The sequence below is a fragment of the Asterias amurensis genome, chromosome 21, assembly GCF_032118995.1.
Source record: "Asterias amurensis chromosome 21, ASM3211899v1".
In the NCBI taxonomy this organism is placed as follows: Eukaryota; Metazoa; Echinodermata; class Asteroidea; order Forcipulatida; family Asteriidae; genus Asterias; species Asterias amurensis.
In genome coordinates this window covers 11,641,065-11,665,705 of record NC_092668.1, presented here as the reverse complement: position 1 = coordinate 11,665,705, position 24,641 = coordinate 11,641,065, and the positions used below count along the sequence as shown (strand labels likewise).

At 37.4% G+C, this 24,641-nt stretch overlaps 1 protein-coding gene across 1 annotated transcript in view; it reads right to left on the bottom strand.

Annotated features, from left to right (window-relative positions):
- LOC139952867 (zinc finger MIZ domain-containing protein 1-like) overlaps positions 1-24,641 on the bottom strand; it is a 164,320-nt gene that overhangs the window by 86,396 nt on the left and 53,283 nt on the right. The window contains exons 3-4 of the mRNA XM_071952128.1: positions 19,984-20,097; positions 17,132-17,237 (exon numbers count right to left, since the gene is read on the bottom strand). Of these exons, the coding sequence (XP_071808229.1) occupies positions 17,132-17,237; positions 19,984-20,097 (220 nt within the window). The remainder of the gene's footprint in view (positions 1-17,131; positions 17,238-19,983; positions 20,098-24,641) is intronic.

The following is a 24,641-nucleotide window of genomic DNA, read 5'->3' as shown; positions in this document are numbered from 1 at the left end:
GTTAAAAATAATAATTGGTTCTCTTACAGGATTAAATTTACTACCACTGACTAAATGCAATTCCACCCAACTGGTACACGCTCAAATTACTAATTATGAAACTATTGTCATGAACTTGTACTTGCCTACAAGCATAGCGATGAAATGAACAACTACGCACTGACTAACTCCAAACCAATTTTGCCATCATGGAATCATTATAAAATTGTATCTCAAATAATAAACTCCAAATCAAACATTTATCTCATGTTTTCTGAAGGTAAATTTCCCTTTCGTTTCCCCGAATTTGATTTATTTAGTCAGTTTATCAAATTACATAAAATGTTATTCCAAGGAATTCACAAATTAATTTCTGTAGTCGAGCAGGTTCAAAACCCAAATGCCAAACCCCAAATAATTTTTTTTTTTAAGTCTTTCGTTTCCACAAACAGTTTGTTTTATTTATTAAGTTCATCAAGTTACATAAAAAAGGAATTCAAAAATTAATTCCTGTAGTCGAGCAGGTTCTAAACCCAAATGACCAACCACACTATATGTTTCCCTGAAAACAGCTACTTAGAATAACAACTATTCAAGCAGGGTTTTTCCCAATCTTTTCTTCCCCCCTCTTCCCTACATTTAAGGCACTGTAAGATATTGGTAACTAATAAAAATAATTGTAAGCATCTAACAAATTACTTGGTAAGGAGCAATGAAGACTTAGAGAGCTGGGCCCAATTTCATAGAGCTGCTTAAGCAAAAGTTTTTGCTTAAGCAAAAAATTCAATGCTTAGTAAAATCAGATTACCGGCCAAGACTCCACTCAGTTGTTATGCTAAGTAAACAACAGCTAAATACTAGTCATAAGCAATGTATATGGCATGAAATTTTGGCCAGTAACATGTGTAAAATATGAGCGAGCTATTTTCCTGCTTAAGCAATTTTTTTGCTTAAGCAGCTCTATGAAATTGGCCCCTGTTGGTAAGTATAAAACATTGTGAGAAACGGCTCCCTCTGAAGTAACAAGTTTTTAAGAAAGAGGTCATTTCTCACCCAAATATTAAAATACTTCAGGCCTGAAGCCTTTTATAAGGCATCTGAAAGCACAACAAGTTGTACAACAAGGGTATAAATCTTGAGTCTTACTCGGTGTATCCCGACATATGCATAAAGAAAAAATCTGTTAAAATTTGGAATCAATTGGTTATCGAAATTGAAAGAGAATTATGAAAGAAAAAGCACCCTTGTTGCACAATCATGTGTGCTGTCAGATGCCTAAAAATGCTTCAGACCTGAAGTCTCTTTATAATTGAGTGAGAAATTACTTCTTTCTCAAAACTATGTTACTTCAGAGGGAGTCAATTCTCACAACGTTTCATACAGTCAACAGCTCTCCATTGCTCATTATACCAAGTAAGTTCTTATGCTAACAATTGTTTTTGAGTAATTACCAACAGTGTCACGTGCCTTTAAATGGATACTAATTGTTTAACTCCGATGAACTTAGCTTAAGATGAAATCAAATCTGGGCCACACCACATTATAAAACATTCCCGGTTCCCTTTGGGATGCCGATTGTGTGCATACGACTACAAAGGCTCTATGACAACGTCCCATACGGATTCCCCACACACCCTTATAAATATATTCCCAACCCTCTAAGCTAAACTAGGTTGCTGGAGTTTTTTTATTCTCGGCTCGCTCAGTCCTCCATGATTTTTTTCCCCTCTTCTTCTTCGTCTTCTTTTTCTTTTCTAAACAGCTTTTGGCCTTTAGAAGGGTAATGCTCACGTTTTGCCATCACCTTGGCAGCGCATTGCGTAGCTGATCAGCGGTCATGCTTCATTTCACCCCGGGGAAGGGTGGTGGCAAGTACGATGAAATAAAATATAAAAAATGGGGGAGAGAGGAAAAAATGAACGACACTACGACATGAATATTCAACAGTCTATAGGAAGGTTTCAGCAACAGCATTTCTGGGGGCAGTTTTTCGGTGATGGCGCAGGGTTTGCAGACGACTGCACAGTGCTGCGTTCAACCGTCCATACACGGTCTTAATGAATTTTAATTAAAACAACGATAGTTGGCAGTTAGGAGAGGAAACGATTGTCTGTTTTCTTTAGTTCAATCCATGGAAACACTTTATAAGATGTGAACCTCGATTGAGTTTAAAGGCAGAATATACCTTTGTGGTATTTTATAACCGCTTGATAAATTCAATTTAATATAAATGTAGATATTTACAGTAAAACTGAACTGTGGGAATTTCATTTTAGGTGGCAGCGTTTTTTAAATGTCGCTGAAAATCCGGAGCATTTATATTCATGCAGGAAGAATAATCCGTAATTGGAATATGTAATCTGAGAAACATATCTTACAGTTATGTTTCTAACATTTAAAAATAATTAGCGGGGCACCAGCCACAATAATGCAAACTTAATGTAATTTTAGTTGTTAAAGGATTTGGGTAACTTTTTAAAATGTCCATAGATTTACATTAAACTTACAGGGTTTGAAGATGATGATAGTGGAAAGCTTCCCTTCAAATATTACTTACTGAGGTGCAGTAGTTTTTGAGAAAAGGGTAAAACAATGTCATGAAAATACGTTTGTAAATGCTTATAATAATTTTCGTCTCGTGAGACGAAAATTATTTTCATGACATTGTTTTACTCATTTCCCAAAAACTACAGCACCTCAGCACGTAATATTTTCAGGGAAGCTTTCTACTATCATTATCTTCAAACTGTGTAAGTTAAGTGTAAATCTGTGGACATTGTGTTTTTGTCCTACAAAAGTTACCCTTTAAAACTATTCTGTGCACAGCAAGTTTTTGTGCTTACAGGCTTTATGAAATCTGGCCCAGTTAAGAGTAGCAATTGCTTCCAATAAAGACTCTTTGTATTTTGTTTTATTAAATGTAAACAACAACAAAACGAATCAATAACATCACAGGTAAACACACTGACGGCAAACGAGCACCACTTAAAGGTCAGTTCCTACATCACTTTTCTCCTTGCCATAACGGCTCACAGATTTCCTTCTAATTGCTCACCATCAACAGTTAAAAAAGTCAATCGCTCACGGTCGTGACTAAAATCGGCTAATTCACTGCCGTAACTTAATAACACACTCAAGGGGGGGAGATATTTGAGAGAGGGGGAAAGAAGTTGTGGGCGTATGTCGAGGATTTTGATTATGGGGATACGGAATTGCAACAATGACATCTAGAAGAGCCAAACAATCCTAGGTTGGATTTTAAGCCGTGGTTACTGAAGAAAAGAAAAGCAATACCATTTCTTTTTAAAGGGTTTGGGTTCTGATTTTGAAACACAATGTCCATTGATTTACATTAAACTTAAGACGGTTTAAAAAAAAAAATTATGGTAGAAAGCTTCTCTTAAAAAAATTACTTGTTGACGTGCTGTAGTTTTTAGAAATGAGTATAACAATTTCTTGCAACATTACTCTGCGATTGTTTTAACAAAATCTAAAAACCTTGACAGCTAATGCAACTGAAACTTCTGCAGGTGAATTATGTTACAACATCTTCATTATGAGTTGAGATTCATGTCATGGCCAACAACGTAATCTAAAAAAGGTATCAAAACCCTTTGAAGGGAAGGTACATGTTTGGTAACCACTTAAAGGCAGTGGACACTATTGGTAATTGTCAAAGACTAGCCTTCACAGTTGGTGTATCTCAACATATGCATAAAATAACAAACCTGTGAAAATTTGAGCTCAATCGGTCATCGAACTTGCGAGATAATAATGAAATAAAAAACACCCTTGTCACACAAAGTTGTGTGCGTTTAGCTGGTTGATTTCGAGACCTCAAGTTCTAAACCTGAGGTCTCGAAATCAAATTCCTGGAAAATTTGTTCTTTCTCGAAAACTATGGCACTTCAGAGGGAGCCGTTTCTCGCAATGTTTTATACCATCAACCCCTCCCCATTACTTGTCACCAAGAAAGGTTTTATGCTAATAAATATTTTGAGTAATTACCAATAGTGTCCACTGCCTTTAACGGCAATAAAAACTGACTTGGCTAGAAGAACAGCAGCTTTTGATTGCATAAAGCGTTTTCAGAAGTTATGTGGTTGTGGTTATGGAAAGAAATATAAGTTCATCCCAAACATTGAAATCAGAGAACATTACTGTCAGATATGTTTTTCAGATTGTTTACTCCAACTGAAGATGCTGCGTTTGTGAACAGGAAGCCAGTGGAGTTGTTGAAGGAGGGTACCTAACTTACACTGGATTAAACAATCGAACAGTTTCAAAAACCAAAGTTAGGCCGTGTCCGAATTGGCGACATCGGCTACAGCTACAGCTAGGGAGCGCGCGTCTGCCATTCTTAAACACTAACAGACGCGCTGAACTAGCCGTAGCTGTAGCCAAAGTCGCCAATTCGGACACGGCCTTATACTTTGCCATTGAACAAGTTTGTAAGAAAGTTTTTGAAGACAAAAAAAATGACTCACAAAAAAAGGTGGTTTGTACACAAGATTGTCAGTTCAGGCATAAGTAATGCTATAATGGTCCGGTGTCATGCATCAGAATGAAAAAAAAAAACATAAAGCAATAAAACTTTAAAATATCATGTTTAATGACCCAGAATAATTATCTGTTGAAAATGAGGGTAATTAGCATTGAACACTAAAACTACTGCAAATTACTTTAAAACTTCTACAGGTTCGTCAGCTTATGTATATGGTGGATTACAAAAAAAATTTTTTTTTTTGCAAAACAAAATCTGTAATGTTCCTTTAACAAAGTGGTAAGAAATAAATATGACAAGAAGAACATACTAACAAACAAATGCTTGCATCCTCTTCAAACAAACTAAATAAACAATATGTAGACATACAAACTTCAAGCAACTTAATAAAAACAAAAATTCTCTGAATCACCTGACAGCCTTTCAAAGGCATGAAACAGTTATTTCTTTATCAATGGCCTCAGTTTGGCTTTTTTAATCAAGTGAAAACGACCAGTCACATGAATATTATCAATTCTCGGTACTTGAACGACACTTATCCGACGTCGCGTATATGAACTCACAGTCTACACTCGACGCAGACAATTCCAAAGAAGAAGAAGAAAAAAAAGGTTAAAAAAAACAAACCTTCAGGTAAAAGATCCCCATCATGCCGGCCGATCATTTACAAACTCATAAATGGACAGGGTCGGGAGAGGGAGAAGTTAAAAAAAAAAAATCAAAAACAACACTCCGTGGTGACAGACCTGTTGGAATCAACCAGCCCCGTCTAACTGGCACATGAATGTATAAATCTAAGACTAATGTCTTCAAGATATAGCAGACAAGTTTTTCTTCCTTTCCCCCCCTCGGAGTATCTTGAAAAAGGTGTCAGGCTGTCGCCAACTCTAGACACTATCATAGGAGCCCCCCCCCCTCCCCTTGCACCACCTTTCAAGGTGCCCCACCTTCAGTTAAAGGGAAGGTATCGTTTTGGTAGTCACTCTTGAAAAATTAACGGTGATAAAAAATTATTTGGTTAGAGGCAGTGGTTAGAGGTGCAGCAGATTTCTACAGCATAAAGCATTTTGATTGTAATTACTCACAATGATAATTAGCATAAAAAATTACTTGGTAACGAGTAATGGAGAGATGTTGATAGTATAAAACATTGTAAAAAAAAAAACAGCTCCCTCTGAAGTTACGTAGTTTTCAAGAAAGAAGTAATTTACCACTAAAATATTTGAATTTGATTTTGAGACCTCATAATTAGATTTTGAGGTCTCAAAATCCATCATCTGAAAGCACACAACTTCGTGTGACAAGGGTGTTTTTTCTTTCATTAGTATAACGCAACTTTGACGACCAATTGAGCTCAAATTTTCACATTGTCATTTTTGTGCATATGTTGTATGTCTTTGACAATTACCAAAAGGGTCCAGTGTGCCTTCAAGATAATTGGTTAATAGTACTGCAGGTTTCAATTCTATGAAGCAATTGGAGAGACATTTCACTTTAAAGCTATGTGGTCATGGAAAAATATATTAGTTTTTTTCCTCAAAATTTTAATCTGAGAAATGTTACTGTCAAATACATTTGTCAGGTTGTAGTCCGATTACGGATTATTGTTTCTGTGTGGACATAACTTCTTTGGATTTCTGCATCATAAAGGAATACGTTGCCTTGGATCGGTCGAGTTGGTCTTTGAAAAGTGTTTGTACCTGTTTGTTATAAAATGCATATGATTAGAAAGATATTTTAAAAGTAGAATATAAGGATCCACACAAGTATCACTCGAAACTGCGTGGTTTTCCTTTTACTTTGCGAACTAACACGGTCGGCCATTTATGGGAGTCAAAAATAAAGACGCGACCACCTTAGAAAATGAAGTCTTCAAGGGTTAGGTTTACTGTTTAAATCTACATTTATATAGGATTGCAATGATCGAATGGTTCAAAAATCCAAAGCTATACTTTGCCTTTAAAGGTAAATACAGCATCGGAATTAATTTCTTCTCAACGTAAACAAGTAACAAAAATACCATCCAGAAGGACTTGATAATAATATGTCACATAAACTGCAGACAAGATCAAAGGCTTTGTCGTCATCTCCTCCCAGCCCCACCTCCATCATAAACACCCACAAAATTAACGAACATTGGCTATCCTTTTATAGTTACAAAACACATTTAAGCATTAATAGGAGACTTTGGAACGCTAGGTGGCAGCAGACTTACCAGGTAAATTTCCATTGTTTACGTAGTTCTGAGCCTGCGCACATTGCCGAGAACAATGGATTTTACCGGGTAAGTCTGCTGCCACCAAGCATCCCAAAGGCCCCTATAGACCGTATTGAATATGACGTCACCATTCAAATATTTGCCCTATAAGATGGCGTGTGTGTGTGCGTGCCTGTGCTGTGTAAATCAAACCGGGAACGCTGCGTGCTGAATGTCTCTTTGATGTACGCGTGTAAACGCGCATACGGTTTCACCAACAAAATGGCGACTTTCAGAGCAAAAAAGGGGTTATTCAATACAGTCTAGTGCTAAGACTTCTTGCATGGATGCTATTTTTATGCTATAATCCAGACAGACCAGGCGAGACAAATATTCGGTCCCTATTAATAAAGGCAATTTTGTTTCTCAACAGACTTAATTAATAATTTCTTCTAAAATTATTTTAGGAAACAAAATGTGTGTTTTTTTGTGTTGAGAGAGGGTGCTTTGTCTAGAAATGTAAGGCTTTGTGCCATAAAATCGATTTTATGCTATAATCCAAACAGACCAGATGACTGGGATAGAAAAATATATTGTCTTTGTCAATGAAAGCAATCATTGCTCAACAGACTTAGTTTATAATTTCTTCTTAAAATACTTTTGAGAAAACAAAGTAGGTTTTTCTGTGGTGAGATAGTGTACTTTGTCATTAGAAATTTAAGACTTCTGGCCATGCATGCTATTTTTATGCTAAAATCCAGGGGCCAATTTCATAGAGCTGCTTAAGCAAAAAAATTGCTTAAGCACGAAAATAGCTCGCTTATTTTACACATGTTACTGGCCAAAATTGCATGCCACATACATTGCTTATGACTAGTATTTAGCTGTTGTTTACTAAGCATAACAATTGAGTGGAGTCTTGGCTGGTAATCTGATTTTACTAAGCAATGAATTTTTTGCTTAAGCAAAATTTTGTGCTTAAGCAGCTCTATGAAATTCGGCCCATATGGATAAGGCAACTGGAACAGACGAATATTTTGTCTTTGTTAATGAGAGCAATTATTTCTCAACAGACTCAATTCTTCTTAAATACTTTTGAGAAATGAAGTGTGTTTCGTGTTGAGAGAGGGGGCTTTGTCTAGAAATAAAAGACTCCTCGCTATAATCCAGATGGACCAGATTACTGGAACAGACAAATACTCGGTCCCTGTTAAGACCACAGTTGTTTCTTGACAGTCTTAATTAATAACTGTTTCTCTGTACAAATGGTTTTGAGAAACTGTTTTTGTGATGAGAGAGAGATGGGGGGGGGGGGGGGGCAATCGTTTGATATCCTATTATGAATAATTGACGATTCGCAGGGAACCGGTTAGCATGCATGGAGAAATCTGCATGCATGAGTACCGGTTGAGGCATCATAACATCGAGGCAGTATGGGAGTATCGGGTTACATCATCGCGGGGCGATCTCGAGGAGAGCCGCAGACGACGACGAAGACAAAATCATAGACAAATAAGAAAAGGTGTCACACTGTTAAAGGACTGGTACATCGTCATTTAAAAGACTTGGAAATTCATCAAGTCTTGAAAAAACGTTCATGATGTAAAATTAATTTCAAATTCTTAATCATTCTGAGATATATTGCTCTTTCGTTTACTCTCATCCTTAAATAAAAATGGAACATCCCGATTCAACTGCCAAAGTCTTGTGTGTATTTAAAAAAAAAAATGGAAACGCTTTGGTCAAGGCAAAGTATATTGCTGGGCAAGACGGAAATAAACTCCAATTTCATAGAGCCCCTATTAGCACAAAAAGTAGGCACAACAAAATTATGCTTACCAGAATAAGGTTACCAACCAAACTACCATGTGACATGAACACTTTGTGACTGGTGTCCTGCTCATTTCTGCTTAGCAGACAATTGTTAAGCAATATTTTCTGCTTAATCAGCTCAATGAAATTGGGCCCAGGGTCCCGATGTTACAAATACGTGCGAGACTTGCGCAGGCTGTACAGCTGTATTTGAACAAAAAGCACTTTTATATCAAGGATCCATACACGTTGGTTTTAGAGTTAGGGGGTTGAACTCCTTCTTCAAACAATAAAAATACCACCTTTAAAGGCATTGGACACCTTTGGTAATTGTCAAAATACCAGTATTCTCACTTGGTGTATCCCAACATATGCATTGAATAACAAATCGGAGAAAATTTTGACTCAATTTGTCACCGTAGATTGCAAGAGAATAACGAGGGGAAAAACACCCTTGTTGCACAAATTTGTGTGCTTTCAGATGCCTGATAAAACACCTGAAATCTTTCAATATTTGAGAGAGAAATTACCTCTTTTCTCAAAACTACATGACTGCAGAGGGAGTCGTTTCTCACAATGTCTTATACTATCAACAGCTCTCCATTTGCTCGTTACCAAGTAAGTTTTTAAGCAAACAACTATTTTTTGGTAATTACCAATAGTGTCCAGAGGCCTGAAGTCTTTTAATATTTGAGTGAGAGCATACCTCTTTCTAAAAAACTATGTTACTTCACAGGGAGTCGTTTCCCGTAATGTTTTATACTATCAACAGCTCTCCATTGCTTGTTACCAAGTAAGTTTTTAAGCTAGCAACTATTGTGAGTAATTACCAATAGTCTACAGTGCCTTTAAAAGTTCCACTGCCCTCCATTGCTATGGAGGGCCATCCTAGTGTATAATCAGTTAGGGTGAATGAATAATAAAATTACTTTAACGATGAATCTGTTTAGATTGTCCATTACCTTGAACAGTGAGAAAATTACAGAAAAATATTCAAGACGTAAGTTTACCATTACCCCCAAAGGAGACATTGTTGAGTGACAAACCGCTAGTGTCAGCGGCGGGATGAAATTTTGGGTCATTCCTCAGGGTTTGTTTAAATACAATGCTACCAGAAAAGGGTCATCCCAAAATTGTAATGATATTTATCTGTTAATCAATATTTTTGTAAACCTCCTTCAGTTTTATTTTTTATATATAATATTTTTTCAATATTGGTTTGGACAAAGACATTAATTTAATTTTCAAGTTTTTGGTAAGCTTTGAAATATTTTGTGGGCCAAACAATTTTTTTATTTAGCAACAAAGCTTTACCAATTGATCCATGTAGACCTATGTTGGCATACCTCCCTATTTTTTGATATCTTTATTCAAAATAATCAGATTTTAAAGGCAGTGGACACTATTGGTAATTACTCAAAATAATTATAAGCATAAAACCTTACTTGGTAACAAGTAATGGGGAGATGTTAGTAGAATCAAACATTTTGAGAAACAGCTCCCTCTGAAGTAATGTAGTTTTTGAGAAAGAAGTAATTTTCCACAAATTTGATTCAGAATTTGAGGTCTCGAAATCAAGCATCTGAAAGCACACAACTTTGGGTGACAGAAGTGTTTATTTCTTTCATTTTATCTCGCAACTTCGATGACCGATTGAGCTAAAATTTTCACAGGTTTGTTATTTTACGCATATGTTGAGATACACCAACTGCTATGGCTAGTCTTTGACAATTACCAATAGTGTCCGGTGTCTTTAACTAAAATTATATCTGTGCGGTTTCATATTGAAACTGTGCATGCTTCTTCACTATTTCCTCTTGCAATTACACTGTACAACAAATTAAGCCAACCTTTGTACAAGTTTGTTATTTCATATTATCTGGTCGATCACACAAAACAAGAACACTATAAATGCGACAATTTTGTCAGCTCTATAAATCCCGTATACAACCTTTAAAGGGTATATGTACTTTTTCCTAACAAAAAACACAGTGTCTACAGATATACATTAAACTTACACAGTTTGAAGATTATGATAGTAGAAAGCTTCCCTTGAAATTTTACTTACTGATGTGCTGTAGTTTTTGAGAAATGAGTAAAAGCAATAATTTTCGTCTCAGTTATAGCGTGTAAAAACGTACTAACCAGTTATGCTATGGTTTTGGTATAATATCATAACTGGTTAAGGGGATTTTACATGCTAAAATAGTTTTGGTCTCATGAGACCAAAACTATTTTGTGACTTGTTTTACTCATTTCTCAAAAACTACACAACCTTAGGTAGTAATATTTGAAGGGAAGCTTTCCACTATCATTATCTTCAAACCCTGTAAGTTTAATGTAAATCTGTGGACATTTTGAAAAAGTAGCCGAATCCTTTAAGTGACAAAATTGATTTCCCGAGCACCACTAGTTCTACTCATCACTACTAAAGCATGGCTTTGTCTTCCAAGTATGAAGTGACATTTGCAATGCATCGGCTCGGAATGAAAGAAAATTGATTTTGGATGGCCTTATGTGACCCAGTTCCTATTACGTGAACCCATTCAGTCTCAGAAAATTACATTTACTGACCTTTTTACATCATTACATTGTCATGTGATACTATTAGTTCAGTCTTTGAACGTTTTGGTTTTCTTAAGTACTTAATTTTATCTTTCATTTCCATAAAACCTATAGATAGAGCAAATATTTTAGCAAAAAGCTGATTTACACAATATTGTTATCGTTTTTTAAACAAAATTTGCTTCCCCTTAATTATGATGTAAAATGTTGTATTGTTTAAGTTTATTTTAAAGAGATAATTAACATCTCCTATATAATATCAAACAGGATAACAAGAAAATTTACAAAGGGAATGTTATGAAATTGTACATAATAATGAATATTTTGATTGATTTTCATTGTGTAATGACATTGATTTTTAACTAGGTCAGTTTATACACGAGTATCTTTGTCTCATTATGTTAAAAACCCAGTGCAATACATAACCCTAATACTCATGATATGTTAACGCAACTCAGAGAAAGGTGTAGCGTTGTGACTTTTGGGGAACGGGAATTGATTTTTGCATTATCAAGACGACCCTCAACAAGTCTTTCTTACTGCCTATTCTGAGCAGGGATCCTAAGCAGATCATAGGCAAAGATCCTTACCCTAGACTGGGTCCTGGGGGGAGGGGGATCCTAGGTGGGATCCTAGGCGGGATCCTAGGCGGGATCCTAGGTGGGATCCTAGGCGGGATCCTAGGCGGGATCCTAGGCGGGATCCTAGGCGGGATCCTAGGCGGGATCCTAGGCGGGATCCTAGGCGGGATCCTAGGTGGGATCCTAGGTGGGATCCTCGATGGGATCCTAGGTGGGATCCTAGGTGGGATCCTAGGTGGGATCCTAGGCGGGATCCTAGGCGGGATCCTAGGCGGGATCCTAGGCGGGATCCTAGGCGGGATCCTAGGTGGGATCCTAGGCGGGATCCTAGGTGGGATCCTAGGCGGGATCCTAGGTGGGATCCTAGGCGGGATCCTAGGTGGGATCCTAGGCGGGATCCTAGGCGGGATCCTAGGTGGGATCCTAGGTGGGATCCTAGGTGGGATCCTAGGCGGGATCCTAGGTGGGATCCTAGGTGGGATCCTAGGCGGGATCCTAGGCGGGATCCTAGGTGGGATCCTAGGCGGGATCCTAGGCGGGATCCTAGGCGGGATCCTAGGTGGGATCCTAGGCGGGATCCTAGGTGGGATCCTAGGCGGGATCCTAGGTGGGATCCTAGGTGGAATCCTAGGTGGGATCCTAGGTGGGATCCTAGGCGGAATCCTAGGCGGGATCCTAGGTGGGATCCTAGGTGGGATCCTAGGCGGAATCCTAGGCGGGATCCTAGGTGGGATCCTAGGTGGGATCCTAGGTGGAATCCTAGGTGGGATCCAAGGTGGGATCCTAGGCAGGATCCTAGATGGGATCAAAGGTGGGATCCTAGGCGTTATCCTAGGTGGGATCCTAGGCGTGATACTAGGTGGGATCCAAGGTGGGATCCTAGGCGTGATCCTAGGCACTAGGCAAGGATCCTAGGCGGGATCCTGGGCAAGGATCCTAAGCAGGGATCCATGGAATGAGCAAGCAAACAACACTAAATGCATGCAAGCCTTCTGGCTACAGTACCAGCGTGCGTTGCACTGCACCGACAACCACATGAGCCGAACCTCCAAATCATGACAAATTCATTCCAACCTGATCATGTATCTAGGTCTTCAAATGGAGTCGGTTGAGGTGATATGAGGTCCCTTGATGATTGGACGATCGTTGCCCAGGCAAACTGTTAACGACGCTTCACACCTTGCAGGACCCCCCCCCCCCATACAAACAAGGAAATTGTCTAAGCAAATGGTCAGTTAGCCTATCAACAAGGCCCTCTTAATTAGATTGTGTGTTACTGTACCTGTGTCATGTATGGAGGGGTGAGTGTCAGGGCGTGTGTATACGGGTGATTGTTACCTTAGATGTAGTGGATATGCTGTATAAGTGGTTTGGGTAGTCATCGACCTAGTTATCAACCTACTTATCAATCTAGTTATCAATCTAGTTATCAATCTAGTTATCAATCTAGTTATCAACCTAGTTTAGTTATCAACCTTCCTACCAGTCTAATTATCAAACTAGTTATCAAACTAGTTTAATGATCTACCTAGTTGTCACTCTAATTATCAACCCAGTTATTAACCTAGTTATCAACCTCGTATTCAATCTAGTTTATGAGTTAACCACAAATGATGGAAATAATGTGTCATATTCTAGATTCTAGATTCAGTGATATTTACTTTCATTAAAACATAAATTCAATTCGGACAGCGACAAAAGAAAAAAAAATCATTTGGTTGTGGTTTCCATTGCAGAAAAATAAGTTAAGGATCCAACACACAATATGATGCTTTAAAGAACGTGAAATGTGAAAAATTAATACAACGATGACTGTGGATTTCTCCATAATTAAAAAGGGAAACTTGCTTACAACGTCAAGACAGAGAAAATGACATTTAGTCTTTTTAATTTGTATGATTTTTTTCCTAAAAACTGAGGAAGCCATAAATATTTCAATCCATAGATTAAAGGGTATCGTACAGGATTGGCGAGGATAAAAAACACTGATGTTTAATTGTTTTAGTGATTATGAATGATGAAGTTTACCAATTATGAAGTTAATACTTCTGCAACATATTCAAGAAAACTGTATCTGGAAACATATAAAACAAACAGCTGGTTCAGATTGTTCCACCCAACTATATGGAAAATGTGTTTACAGCTGCCGAACAACTAAAAAAAAAAAAATCCGTTTTCTTTTCTTCTCCTAACTCACTAACAGATTTAGCCCAAATTTATACAGGTTTGCTGTGTCAAGTATGCTGATCACACGAAACATGAACACTGTGTGTGATTGTTTTGTCAGCTTCATCAATAATACCTTTAAACACTTGCTGACTTATGACATGGAGGTTCCTTTCTCATTGCCTTTGGCAGTGTAGACCCACCACCAGTAACCCCCACCCCATTATAGCACATGGCAATGTAGAAGCACGACAAGTTACCACCCCCCCCCCCCCAACAACCTCAGTTCAACCTTTCATAAATCTTTAATTGACTCAAGATTTGGTTGCACTGAAAGAGCGCTAAAGGGAGAAATAATTGATGACATCCATGAAAAGGTTTTAAAGGGTTTTCAATCGAAACTCCAGATTTATAATAATTCCATTTGCTACATTAGTCTGATACACACACTGGCCCTATGCTGACAACAGAGGGCTCTCTCCATCACCATCACTGAAGTGCCAGATTTCTAAATATAGAATGATTTAAAATCGGCCCCTAGATGTTTTGGGTGACGTACCCAGTATGAAACTTAATTGGTTAGCGATATTTGTTGACTTTAGACAGACTTTGAGATTTAGGATATTTTCGATGCACTGTGCCTTGAGTGGTTAATGCTATCGCTCTGCATTACCAAACGAGGCCTGAGATATACGGAGAATGTTAACTCGTCGCCATATGCTACCTGGTACCCTGAAGTCATGAGTCTCTACGTTGGAATGGACCTATTTCTTTAGGCCGGTTACATACACTTACTGCTGAGTTACTGAACCGAATTCATTTCAGATGAAATGTGGCATGGGATTCGATCACACACTTTAAGAAACTGTTTACACCCCCCATTTGAAACAACATAAAACAGATTATTTCCACGAAGAAGAAAGACAATATGAATATATTGGTTAAAGTACAGGCGCTTATCTTTGGCTAAAACATCTTTCAAAGGAACAGACGGAGACCACTGGTGAAATAAAAAATACTTCTCTGAATATGTTTGTGACAAAAACATTTCCTGGAATTTATCGAGTCCGGTTTCCGTTCAATGTTTATAAAATTGTTACAAAACAGGAAAATACTTCTTGTGTGTGTTTAGTTTGTGACGGAGGTGAAATCAGTTCCAGATGGCTTTTGTTGCCCAGTCTCATTTCGCCAAAGCTTCCTGAAAACATTTTGTTTGTTGCCAATAACAGATACACATTGTTTTTAGCAGACAACTGTATTAACCCATTTCATGTTCATTTCATCATGTTTCTTTTTACAGATGAGTAAAGACGATTGTAAGTTTTAGATGACTGAACACTATTGGTAGTTGTCAAAGACCAGTCTCCTCACTTGGTGTATCTGAACCTATGCATAAAATAACAAACCTGTGAAAGTTTGAGCTCAATTTGTCGTCAAAGTTGTGAGATAGTAATGGAAGAAAAACACCCGTTTCACACAAAGTTGTGTGCTTTCTGATGATGCTTATTTTTCGATTACTTCTTTCTTGAAAACTACGTAATTTCAGAGGGAGCCGTTTCTCACAATGTTTTATATCAACAACAGCTCCCCATTACTGGTTACCAAGTAAGGTTTTATGCTGATAATTATTTTGAGTAATTACCAATAGTGTCAACTGCCTTTATAGTAAGTTTTTAGTGGAAATAACAAGTTTTGGGAGAAATTTGATTTCTGATTCTGATTTCAATCAAAAGGGGTATCTCAGTTTGTCTGTTTTTTGGTAGTTTGTTCATTTGTTTGATACAGTGTTTTTTGTTTGATTGTTTGCTTGCGTGTGTTTATTGGGGGTGTTTAGAGGATTTTCCCTTCAAGGGAACTCTGCAAACTTCCACACAGTGTAATAAACACCAAGCTGGCGACAGCCCATCTCTCTCATGCAAACATTGGTTTAACGTCTATGATTATGAAATTGCCCAACTCAAGAAATTAAGATTCAGTAACAAGATGATAGTTTGTCCTACAAGCTTTGTTCCGATTCACTAAGGAGAAGTTCGGTCCCTTTCACGTCAGAGGGAAAACCAGTAAAGTCATAGTTGTTGAAGACAGGGTACAAGACTTGGAATCAGCATGCTGAGGTGTGGAGGAATTCAAACTACCTATTTGTATGCTAACAGTATATCGCCAACACAGTAAAAACTAATGTGTTGACCTCTACCTACATATGCAAGTCACACAGGGCTAGCTCATACATGTATGTAGAGACAATCTTCACTTTGATGCAAATGTGTTTCTCGCTAGCAGCTCAGGGCTAGCCGTGAAACAAGCCGTGAACTTTTCAAAGGGTAACGATGCTTGGAGGGCTAACACAGTGTAAAGAGATTCAGTCCCAAATAGTAAATAGTGTTTCAGATCAGACGGGGATATATTCTGTTGTTTGCATGTTATTACAAAATTGCTTCCAGGGTTGACGTTCTCCTGGATGGAGTTCAAAATATTCTGATCTTAAAGGTAGGGTCGCTGATTGGTAAATAAATACTCAAAAGAAATTATGACTTTCAAAACTTACTTGTTGAGAAAACTATTTTGAGAAAGGATTCCTTTCAAAGTAATATTATTTGGATAACTTGTCCCCCCCCCCCCCAACAAAAAAAAAAAAAAAAAAAAAATAATAAAAAAAATAATTGCTGAAAATGATCAAAGTAATGACTATAATTTGTATGAAAATGGACTTGCAAAATGTGATTTTTAACAGGCCACTTTACAGGACCAGGGGTGGATTTCACAAAGAGTTAGGACTAGTCTTATCTTGAATTAGGACCAGTTACTCGTCCTAACTATCCATGCAATTTGTATATCTCCTAGGACTAGTCCTAAGTTAGGAATAGTCCTAACTCTTTGTGAAATCGACCCCAGCTATGTTCTGGCGTTTTGCTTTTTGCATCAAAGCATGTATGTATTATGGAGTAGAAAATGGTTGTAAAAAATGTAGGTTGTTACGGGTAAGTGCGGTCGGGTTGGTAGAGGTATTTCGCCTTGCATTCCACCTCTGGAACCCTGGTTCAAATCCCGCCGGGGGCAAATGTGGATTTGGTTTCCAGTCCCTTCTTTAATGCCTTTTTTTTTTCTTTTTTCTTTTTTTTCAATTCTCTGGAGTTCTCCCCCAGAAGACCAAAACTTCCTTTGTTGTCTTCTCTCCATTGGGTTCTTGGCTGTATAGTGTAGCGATTAGGTTTGCTTTTGCTGCGAGTTCTTGACTTTACAACCACCATAATTAATACATGAAACAAATAAATGGTTGTGGTCGGAATGGGGAGTAGGTGGGTATAAAATATAAAGGTATGAACTTACCTGCTGATTTAGGAGTGAACTTGTCTCTGTGAACGGCACAAACAGCTAGAAGACGATACCCTAGGTCAAAATCATAGCCATTCTGGGCTGCAACTCGGCTGACAATCTGTGAACGGACAAATGAGGTACAGTCAGGTTTGCAAGAAGTCCGATGAGGTTTCGTACCTGCAGCCGATTACAAGGAACTCTCCTATCTCGAGTTAGGACGAGTGAATCGTCCAAACTTAGAATGGATTCAATGCGGATTTGAGGGTAATGACAGATAGTGGAAGGCAGAGGAGGTTATAGATCAAGGATATGTGTTGAGGGGGAGGAAAGGGGACCAGATACAAAACTGGAAGGATAAGATGCACTTCAAGAGTTGTCTGTGCTAAGCGAGCTTTTGTGTTCTATCTTTAACAAGAAATAGAAGAGAGTGCTTGCGGCAACTTCAGAAACTTGGACTCCTGGGGTGGATTTCACAAAGGTAGTCCTAACTTAGGACTAGTCCTAGGCAATGCTAAGAGATAGGACCAGCCCTAAGTTAGGACCAGTAACTCATCCTAACTTAGGACCAGTCCTATCTCTTAGCATTGCCTAGGACTAGTCCTAAGTTAGGACTACCTTTGTGAAATCCACCCCTGGTCCGTTTTTTTTTTCTCTCTTATAATCTACCTTGAATTACAAACAGAAGAAAGAGAGAGTTCTCTGTGCAGTTGTTCAGAGAAGTGTATTTTAAAACAGACTGCTCCGGGACACACACACGTCACGACTGGGATTCGAACCCACACTCGAGCCAACACTTCTGCAGCCGATTTCACGAAACTCTAGGATTAATCCTAACTCGAGCTAGGACGAGTAACCCGTCCCAACTTGGGTTGAATGCTTCCTACGTATTTGGATACGGGATTCAACTCGTCCTAAGTCCTAAGATTAATCCTAAATTAGGAAGAGTTTGGTGAAATAGACGGCTGATGTCTTAACCAACATAACTTGAATTTGATGCTCTTAACCACTCAGCCATGACACCCCTTCAACAGCCTCTTAAACAATAAAGATTCTAAATAACTTACACAAGTTGGCCAGCATGTTTCTTTCCGATGTTGCTACTGTCATAACAATAACGAAAAACCAAACCCTCTATTGTTCAAAAGCGCCCAGTGATTGATCAAGATCAAAACAAGAATCACAAACTTTGCTATCATTCAACAGCTAATCAAATTATGATCAAACCTTTGCCCCCAATAAAAGAACAAAATGATACTTGTGAAAGCTGATTTTGGTTAAAGGAACATGCGGCCTCAGATTGGGCCCTTTGGGTTATAAAAAGTGTCTGACAGAGGTTTTTGTTATGAAAAGATCATGGTTAAAAGATTTTATCAAAGTAAAATATAATAATGCTATATATAATTCACACAAATATGCCTTGAAACTGCGTGGTTGTCCTTTTTCTTTGTGAACTAACAAAGTCTGCCATTTTGTGAAGTAAAAAACTTGGATCAACGAAATGACAGACTGTGTTAGTTCACGAAGTAAACAAAAAGTTAGATATTTTCCAGACATATTTGTGTGAGCGTTTAAAATATCTTTCCAACCATATATATTTTTTTTAAACAAAAATGTTGACCCCCCCCCCAACCCCCCCCCCCAAAAAAAAAGAAAATCAAAAAAACTCAAAGGCAACCTGTTCCTTTAATGACAAACACTTTGTTGATAGCAATACAGTTTCTGCTTTTAAGTCAGCCGTAATTTATCAATGAATTTAGTCAATCAAATAAACCATGATAAATTACTCAACCTTTGATAACAAAAACATCTTTAGTTTTCTTAATTTTCTTTTAAATCTTCATTTTCTCTGGTCTGAACTTTTCAACTCAGACACAACAGAGCTTCAGTCCGGTGCTCTTAATTGCTCATCCTCAACAAGCCACAGTTAAAACCTTCATAATTTTGCCAAAACAAAATGGAAACCCCACCTTTAAAGGGTGTATGTACTTTTTGTAGGACAAAAAACACGATGTCCACAGATTTACACTAAACTTACACAGTTTGAAGACAATGATAGTAGAAAGCTTCCCTGAAAATATTACATGCTGATGTGTTGTAGTTTTGGGAAAAAGAGTAAAACAATGTCATGAAAATAATTTTAGTCTCATGAGACCAAAATTATTTTAAGCATTTACAAACATATTTTCATGACATTGTTTTACTCATTTCTCAAAAACTACAGCACCTCAGTAAGTAATATTTGAAGGGAAGCTTTCCACTATCATTATCTTCAAACCCTGTAAGTTTAAGGTAAATCTATGGACATTTTGAAAAAGTACCCAAATCCTTTAACATGAAGACTGAAACAGGTAGTCGTTAAACTGAAACCCAGAGTAGAAAAATCAAAAGAGTTTCCCATGTATGAAACAGAACTTCCCCTATCTAAACATATTCACTATATGTGGACAACCGCAACAATAATATATTATGAGAGGAAGGTATAATGTACCCTTCGGAAATAATTTATGCAACTGCGGCAAATGTTGGAACATAAACATTCCTGGTCAAACTACAAAGAGAACTATCTCTTTCTTCTGTAGTTGAAGTTAAAGTTGAAACAAAGTTGATCTGGGATCAATTTCACAAAACTAGGCCTAAAAACTTCAGGCTAGTCCTAGGTTAGGACGAGTAACTCGACCTGACTCCAATGGTTGTTTTATTTTAATTTTACGATAACAAAACAACGCACAGAAAACGCATTCCATTGGTTGAATGAGCGTGTGGGTATTCTGCGTGGAGCAAAACGACCAATAGAATGCGTTTTCTTTACATCATGATCGTTATCGTTTTCGTTATCGCTGCAGTGGGACCAGCCTTAAGCTTACCGTTAAACATCCGATAAGTCCTGGTTCAAAGGATCGTTGGAAGGCTCGTGGATCTGCACACCATTCCAGAAGTTCTCTCGCTGCTGTCTGAAAAGTGCTTGGATGGGAAAGTTGCTGTAGAGATGAACACAAAAGCCAAAAACATTGGCACAAAATAAATGAAATCACAGTTTGCCTCAAAATTTGACATGACTTCCAGGATGCTACCTAAAAAGGCATTGGACACTTTAAGTTATTACTCAAAATAATTGTTAGCATAAAAGCTTACTTGGTAACGAGCAAAGGAGAGCTGTTGATGGTATAACACATTGTGAGAAACTGCTTGAGAGGAAATTGTTTCTCACAATGTTACACATTATCAACAGCTGCAGCGCTTCGTACAAAGTAAGTTCTTTTATGGTATTTTTTTGGAGAAATTACCCAAGGTGTACCCTCCCTTTAAACTCATATTCAATTTAAGAAACTTGTAAAAAATAAAGAGTAAATGAAAAAGACATTTAACTTCCCCTTTAAATCACAAGAGGATGCTCAATGCCGTAAATGTATTTTTGAAAAGTCTCTTGCAAATTTAAAAAACAAAAATATCCCCAACTCTCAAGAGACGTAAAAAATAAAAAAGTTGACGCTTCTCAAAAGTCAAAGGCTACCCTGTCACAAGAGGGCGCCATACAATGAGCCGCATACGCAATAGATTCCCTCTAATCTAATGGGATAAAACTCCAAGGACATCTACATGGCAATTTTTTCCTCCGGAGACCCGGCCCAGTTTCACAGCAGCCTGGCTCCTTTGGGTTCAAGAGATGGGAAAGTGGCAATTCATATTGATTAAACCACAGTGTCGACCGTATAAATATAATAGTCAGTGTCAAAATAAATCCTAAAGGTTTTACAACTCTGTGGTCTCATTTTCAGCCTACACAATATCTCTCGATTAAAATATTCATCTGATGAAGGGATTCTTTGAATAAATATCCCAACAAATTAATTAAATTTCACCTTTTCATTTTTCCTAAGACGATAGAAATAATTTTCAAGTACTCATTAAAGACAGTGGACACAACTGGTAATTGTCTAAGACTTGAGTCTTCTCACTTGGTGTATCTCAACATGCATAAAATAACAAACCTGTGAAAATTTGAGCTCAATCGGTCGTCGAAGTTTCGAGATAATAATGAAAGAAAAACCACCCTTGTCACACGAAGTTGTGTGCTTTCAGATGCTTGATTTCGAGACCTCAAGTTCTAAACTTGAGGTCTCGAAATCAAATTTGTGGAAAATTACTTCTTTCTTAACAACTATGCCACTTCAGAGGGAGCTCTATTCACAATCAAGAAAGGTTTTATGATGATAATTATTTTGAGTAATTACCAATAGTGTCCACTGCCTTTAAGGTTGTCTATAATAAGTTGCTACAATTCTTTTTTAACAGTCACTAAAATAAGTAAAATCCATTTTCAATCCCATACATAAATAATTTATCATCACTCCCCGAAGAAAAATTGAAGGGAATCCTAATCATCTGATGAAGAACTCATATTCTTTTCAATGATATCACAACAAATTAATAAAATTTCACCTTTCACCCTTAAAATTAAACAGCTGGGTAAATTTGTCTTAGATAACGTAAACATAATTAATTTTCAAGTAGTCATAAGGTTGTATGTAATAAGTGGCAACAGTATCTTTTTAAACAATCACAAGAAGAGTCATTAACTTTTTTTTTGCATTTATACCATCCGTCCTTTTGGTTGGGAAGTTGTTTGCAACAGCTAATTCTAATTTCTCAATCACTGAAAGTAATGGAATCAATTTTCAATCCCATAAGCTATCATCATTTTCGCAGAAAACTTCAAGGAAATCCTAACACTCAATCAGTGCCTGGCGAGACTTTGCAAGTAAACAAACGTCAGCGACATCAGAAGGCTCTCAACATTAAGTAAGGTTTCTATTCTCCAATGCAAAGGATGCACATGGTTTCATTTCAATAACTATGAACTACCGTTCAAGGAAAGTAATTCATCTTATTATGCCATTACCTTCATTAGTTTTTCATTCACAAGCATTGTAACTCTGAGGCTTCTTCTCTGATCGCAATCAAATATACATCAACAGATTCAACATCCCGTTCAGAATATTATGTTTTCAAACGGACAAATGCAATGACGTACAGTTTTTTTGTTTTGTAATTTTGCATTTTGAGGCGGGGGGGGGGGGGGGGGGGATGCAACTGGAATGGAGAAAAAAAAAACGTTGAATAAGAAGGCGGGGATGAGGTTTATTGAAGGAAATTCATTGTATATGTCTACATGAGTGTGTGCGTGTGTGCCGTTAATTTCTGGACAAAAGACTTGCAAGGATGGACTAGTATGGATGACGCTGGTAGTAGCACGGGCAGATGACACGGTCGAGCGATGGTAAAAAAAATAAAAAAATGTTAATTTATACCGGTTTGGGCATTTGGTTCAGATAAGCCGAGGCCGCAAGTGGATTGGACGTGGCATGGATCATATTTAATTTATAGTGTGGGCTCCAGGCTCCAGGGGACTGATTCTGTATTCCGTCTCCGTACTGCTTGACTTTTTGAGTTGCTTGGATTTTCAAAAGATCACATCGGCGTACTGCGTGTACATATGCAATGCGTGGGGGCAATTTGTCCCTGGCCAAATGAATATCAGCAGCTTTGTAAATTTGCATTTAATGGGCTTGCCCTCATTTCATCAGTTGGTTTTTGAGATGTGGGTTTTTTTGGGTTTTTTTTTTCGTTCTTTTTTTTTCACAGTGGCCACAATGAATAGATTAAAATGGACAAACAACAAAACGTGATAGGCATTTATTGTATGTATATCTTTCAATTGTTATTAATTTTGTGAATGTGTAAGCTTGATAATATGCAATGAACAAATATCAATTGTTGACTGGGATTGCTACACACTATCAGCTTGTGTCTTCGCAATACTCTTGATTAACTCTAAGTGTAACACTTTCGGATGAAATCAGGTGAATCACATCTCAACAGGCAAGACTTCCCAAAATTTGGGACCTTTTTTTTTTTCTTTTTCTTTTTCCCCTTCACAAAAACAGCTGTGACTGTGGCTATTTTGATGGCTGAAGCTCTATTCAAAGTTTATTTTGCCTTGGATCGGTTGAGTTGGTCCATGTTTTTGTTGGTTTTTTGGGGGGGATGAAATGCATATGGTTAGAAAGATGTTTTAAAGACAGAGGACACTATTGGTAATAGTCAAAGACTTGTCTTCACAGTTGGCGTATCTCAACATATGCATAAAATAACAAACCTGTGGAAATTTGAGCTCAATCGGTCATCGAACTTGCGAGATAATAATGAAAGAACAAACACCCTTGTCACACGAAGTTGTGTGCGTTTAGATGTTTGATTTCGAGACCTCCAATTCTAAACTTGAAGTCTCGATATCAAATTTATGGAAAATGACTTCTTTCTCGAAAAACACATCACTTCAGAGGGATCCGTTTCTCACAGTGTTTTATACCAACCACCTCTCCCCATTACTCGCTACCAAGTCAGTTTTTATGGCAATAATTATTTTGACTAATTACCAATAGAGTCCACTGCCTTTAAAAGTAGAATATACTGATCCAAATAAACATGCCTCAAAATTGCATGGTTTTCCTTTTACTTTGCAAATTAACACAAGTTAGCCATTTTATGAAGTAAAAAAAAATTACTCCACAAATGGTGTGCCATGTTTGTTCCTTTCGTATAAGGAAAACCATTCAATTTCGAGGCATATTTGTGTGAATTGTTATATATTCTACTTTTAAAACATCTTTAAACCATGCATGTTCAACCGCTTTTCATCGACCATCGCCCGATCCAAAGCAACGTGTCCCTTTAACTACTTTTGGCACCCACTGTTACCTCCTTTAAACGTGGATGAACTCTACATTCTTTCAAATAAAAACTGAGACAGACACTGATTCAGCTGCTAACTTACACATCAGACTTTGATTCTATCGTTCTTTATAATTCAGCCATAAACCAAGATACTGTTTGAAAATGTAAATTTGTAAAACAGATTGGTGCTACCTGAAGTGTTTTTCATTCTTTAAATATTTATAATTGGAATTCTAGAAACAAAATAATTTGCCAAAATATATTCCGTCAATTTAAAGTTGATTTTTGATTTTAAAATCAAAATCATGGTCTACAACAAATGAAAATAAATATTGTTTTATAAAAAACACACATAATCAAAACCATAACATAACAATAAACTTTGACCTTTTCATGACCTTTACCCTTAGCAACTAATCCGCTTTGTAGGGAAGAGCCATTCACAGAATCAAGCACCAAAAGTAAGACGACAAAAGCCAGACTTAAAAACCCGCTTTGGTTTTTCAGCTTGAACAGTATTCTAATGATGTGCCAATTACTACTGCCCTCAGGCGAAATTGGATCGTCACCGAAAAAAAATAAAAATCAATTTCTGAGGGGGGAACTTTTGAACGTTGGGAGAGAAACACATGAGTCAGGACATAAATGGTATGAATTTCACAGCCGAGTGGATAATTTATCTACGGACCCGCTATATACAATGTACAGTAATGTGATTAGGTTTTGACGTCCAATTAAAGCCAGCCAGGTGGTTTTAAGTTGGTCTGACAGCAACGAACATAATTTG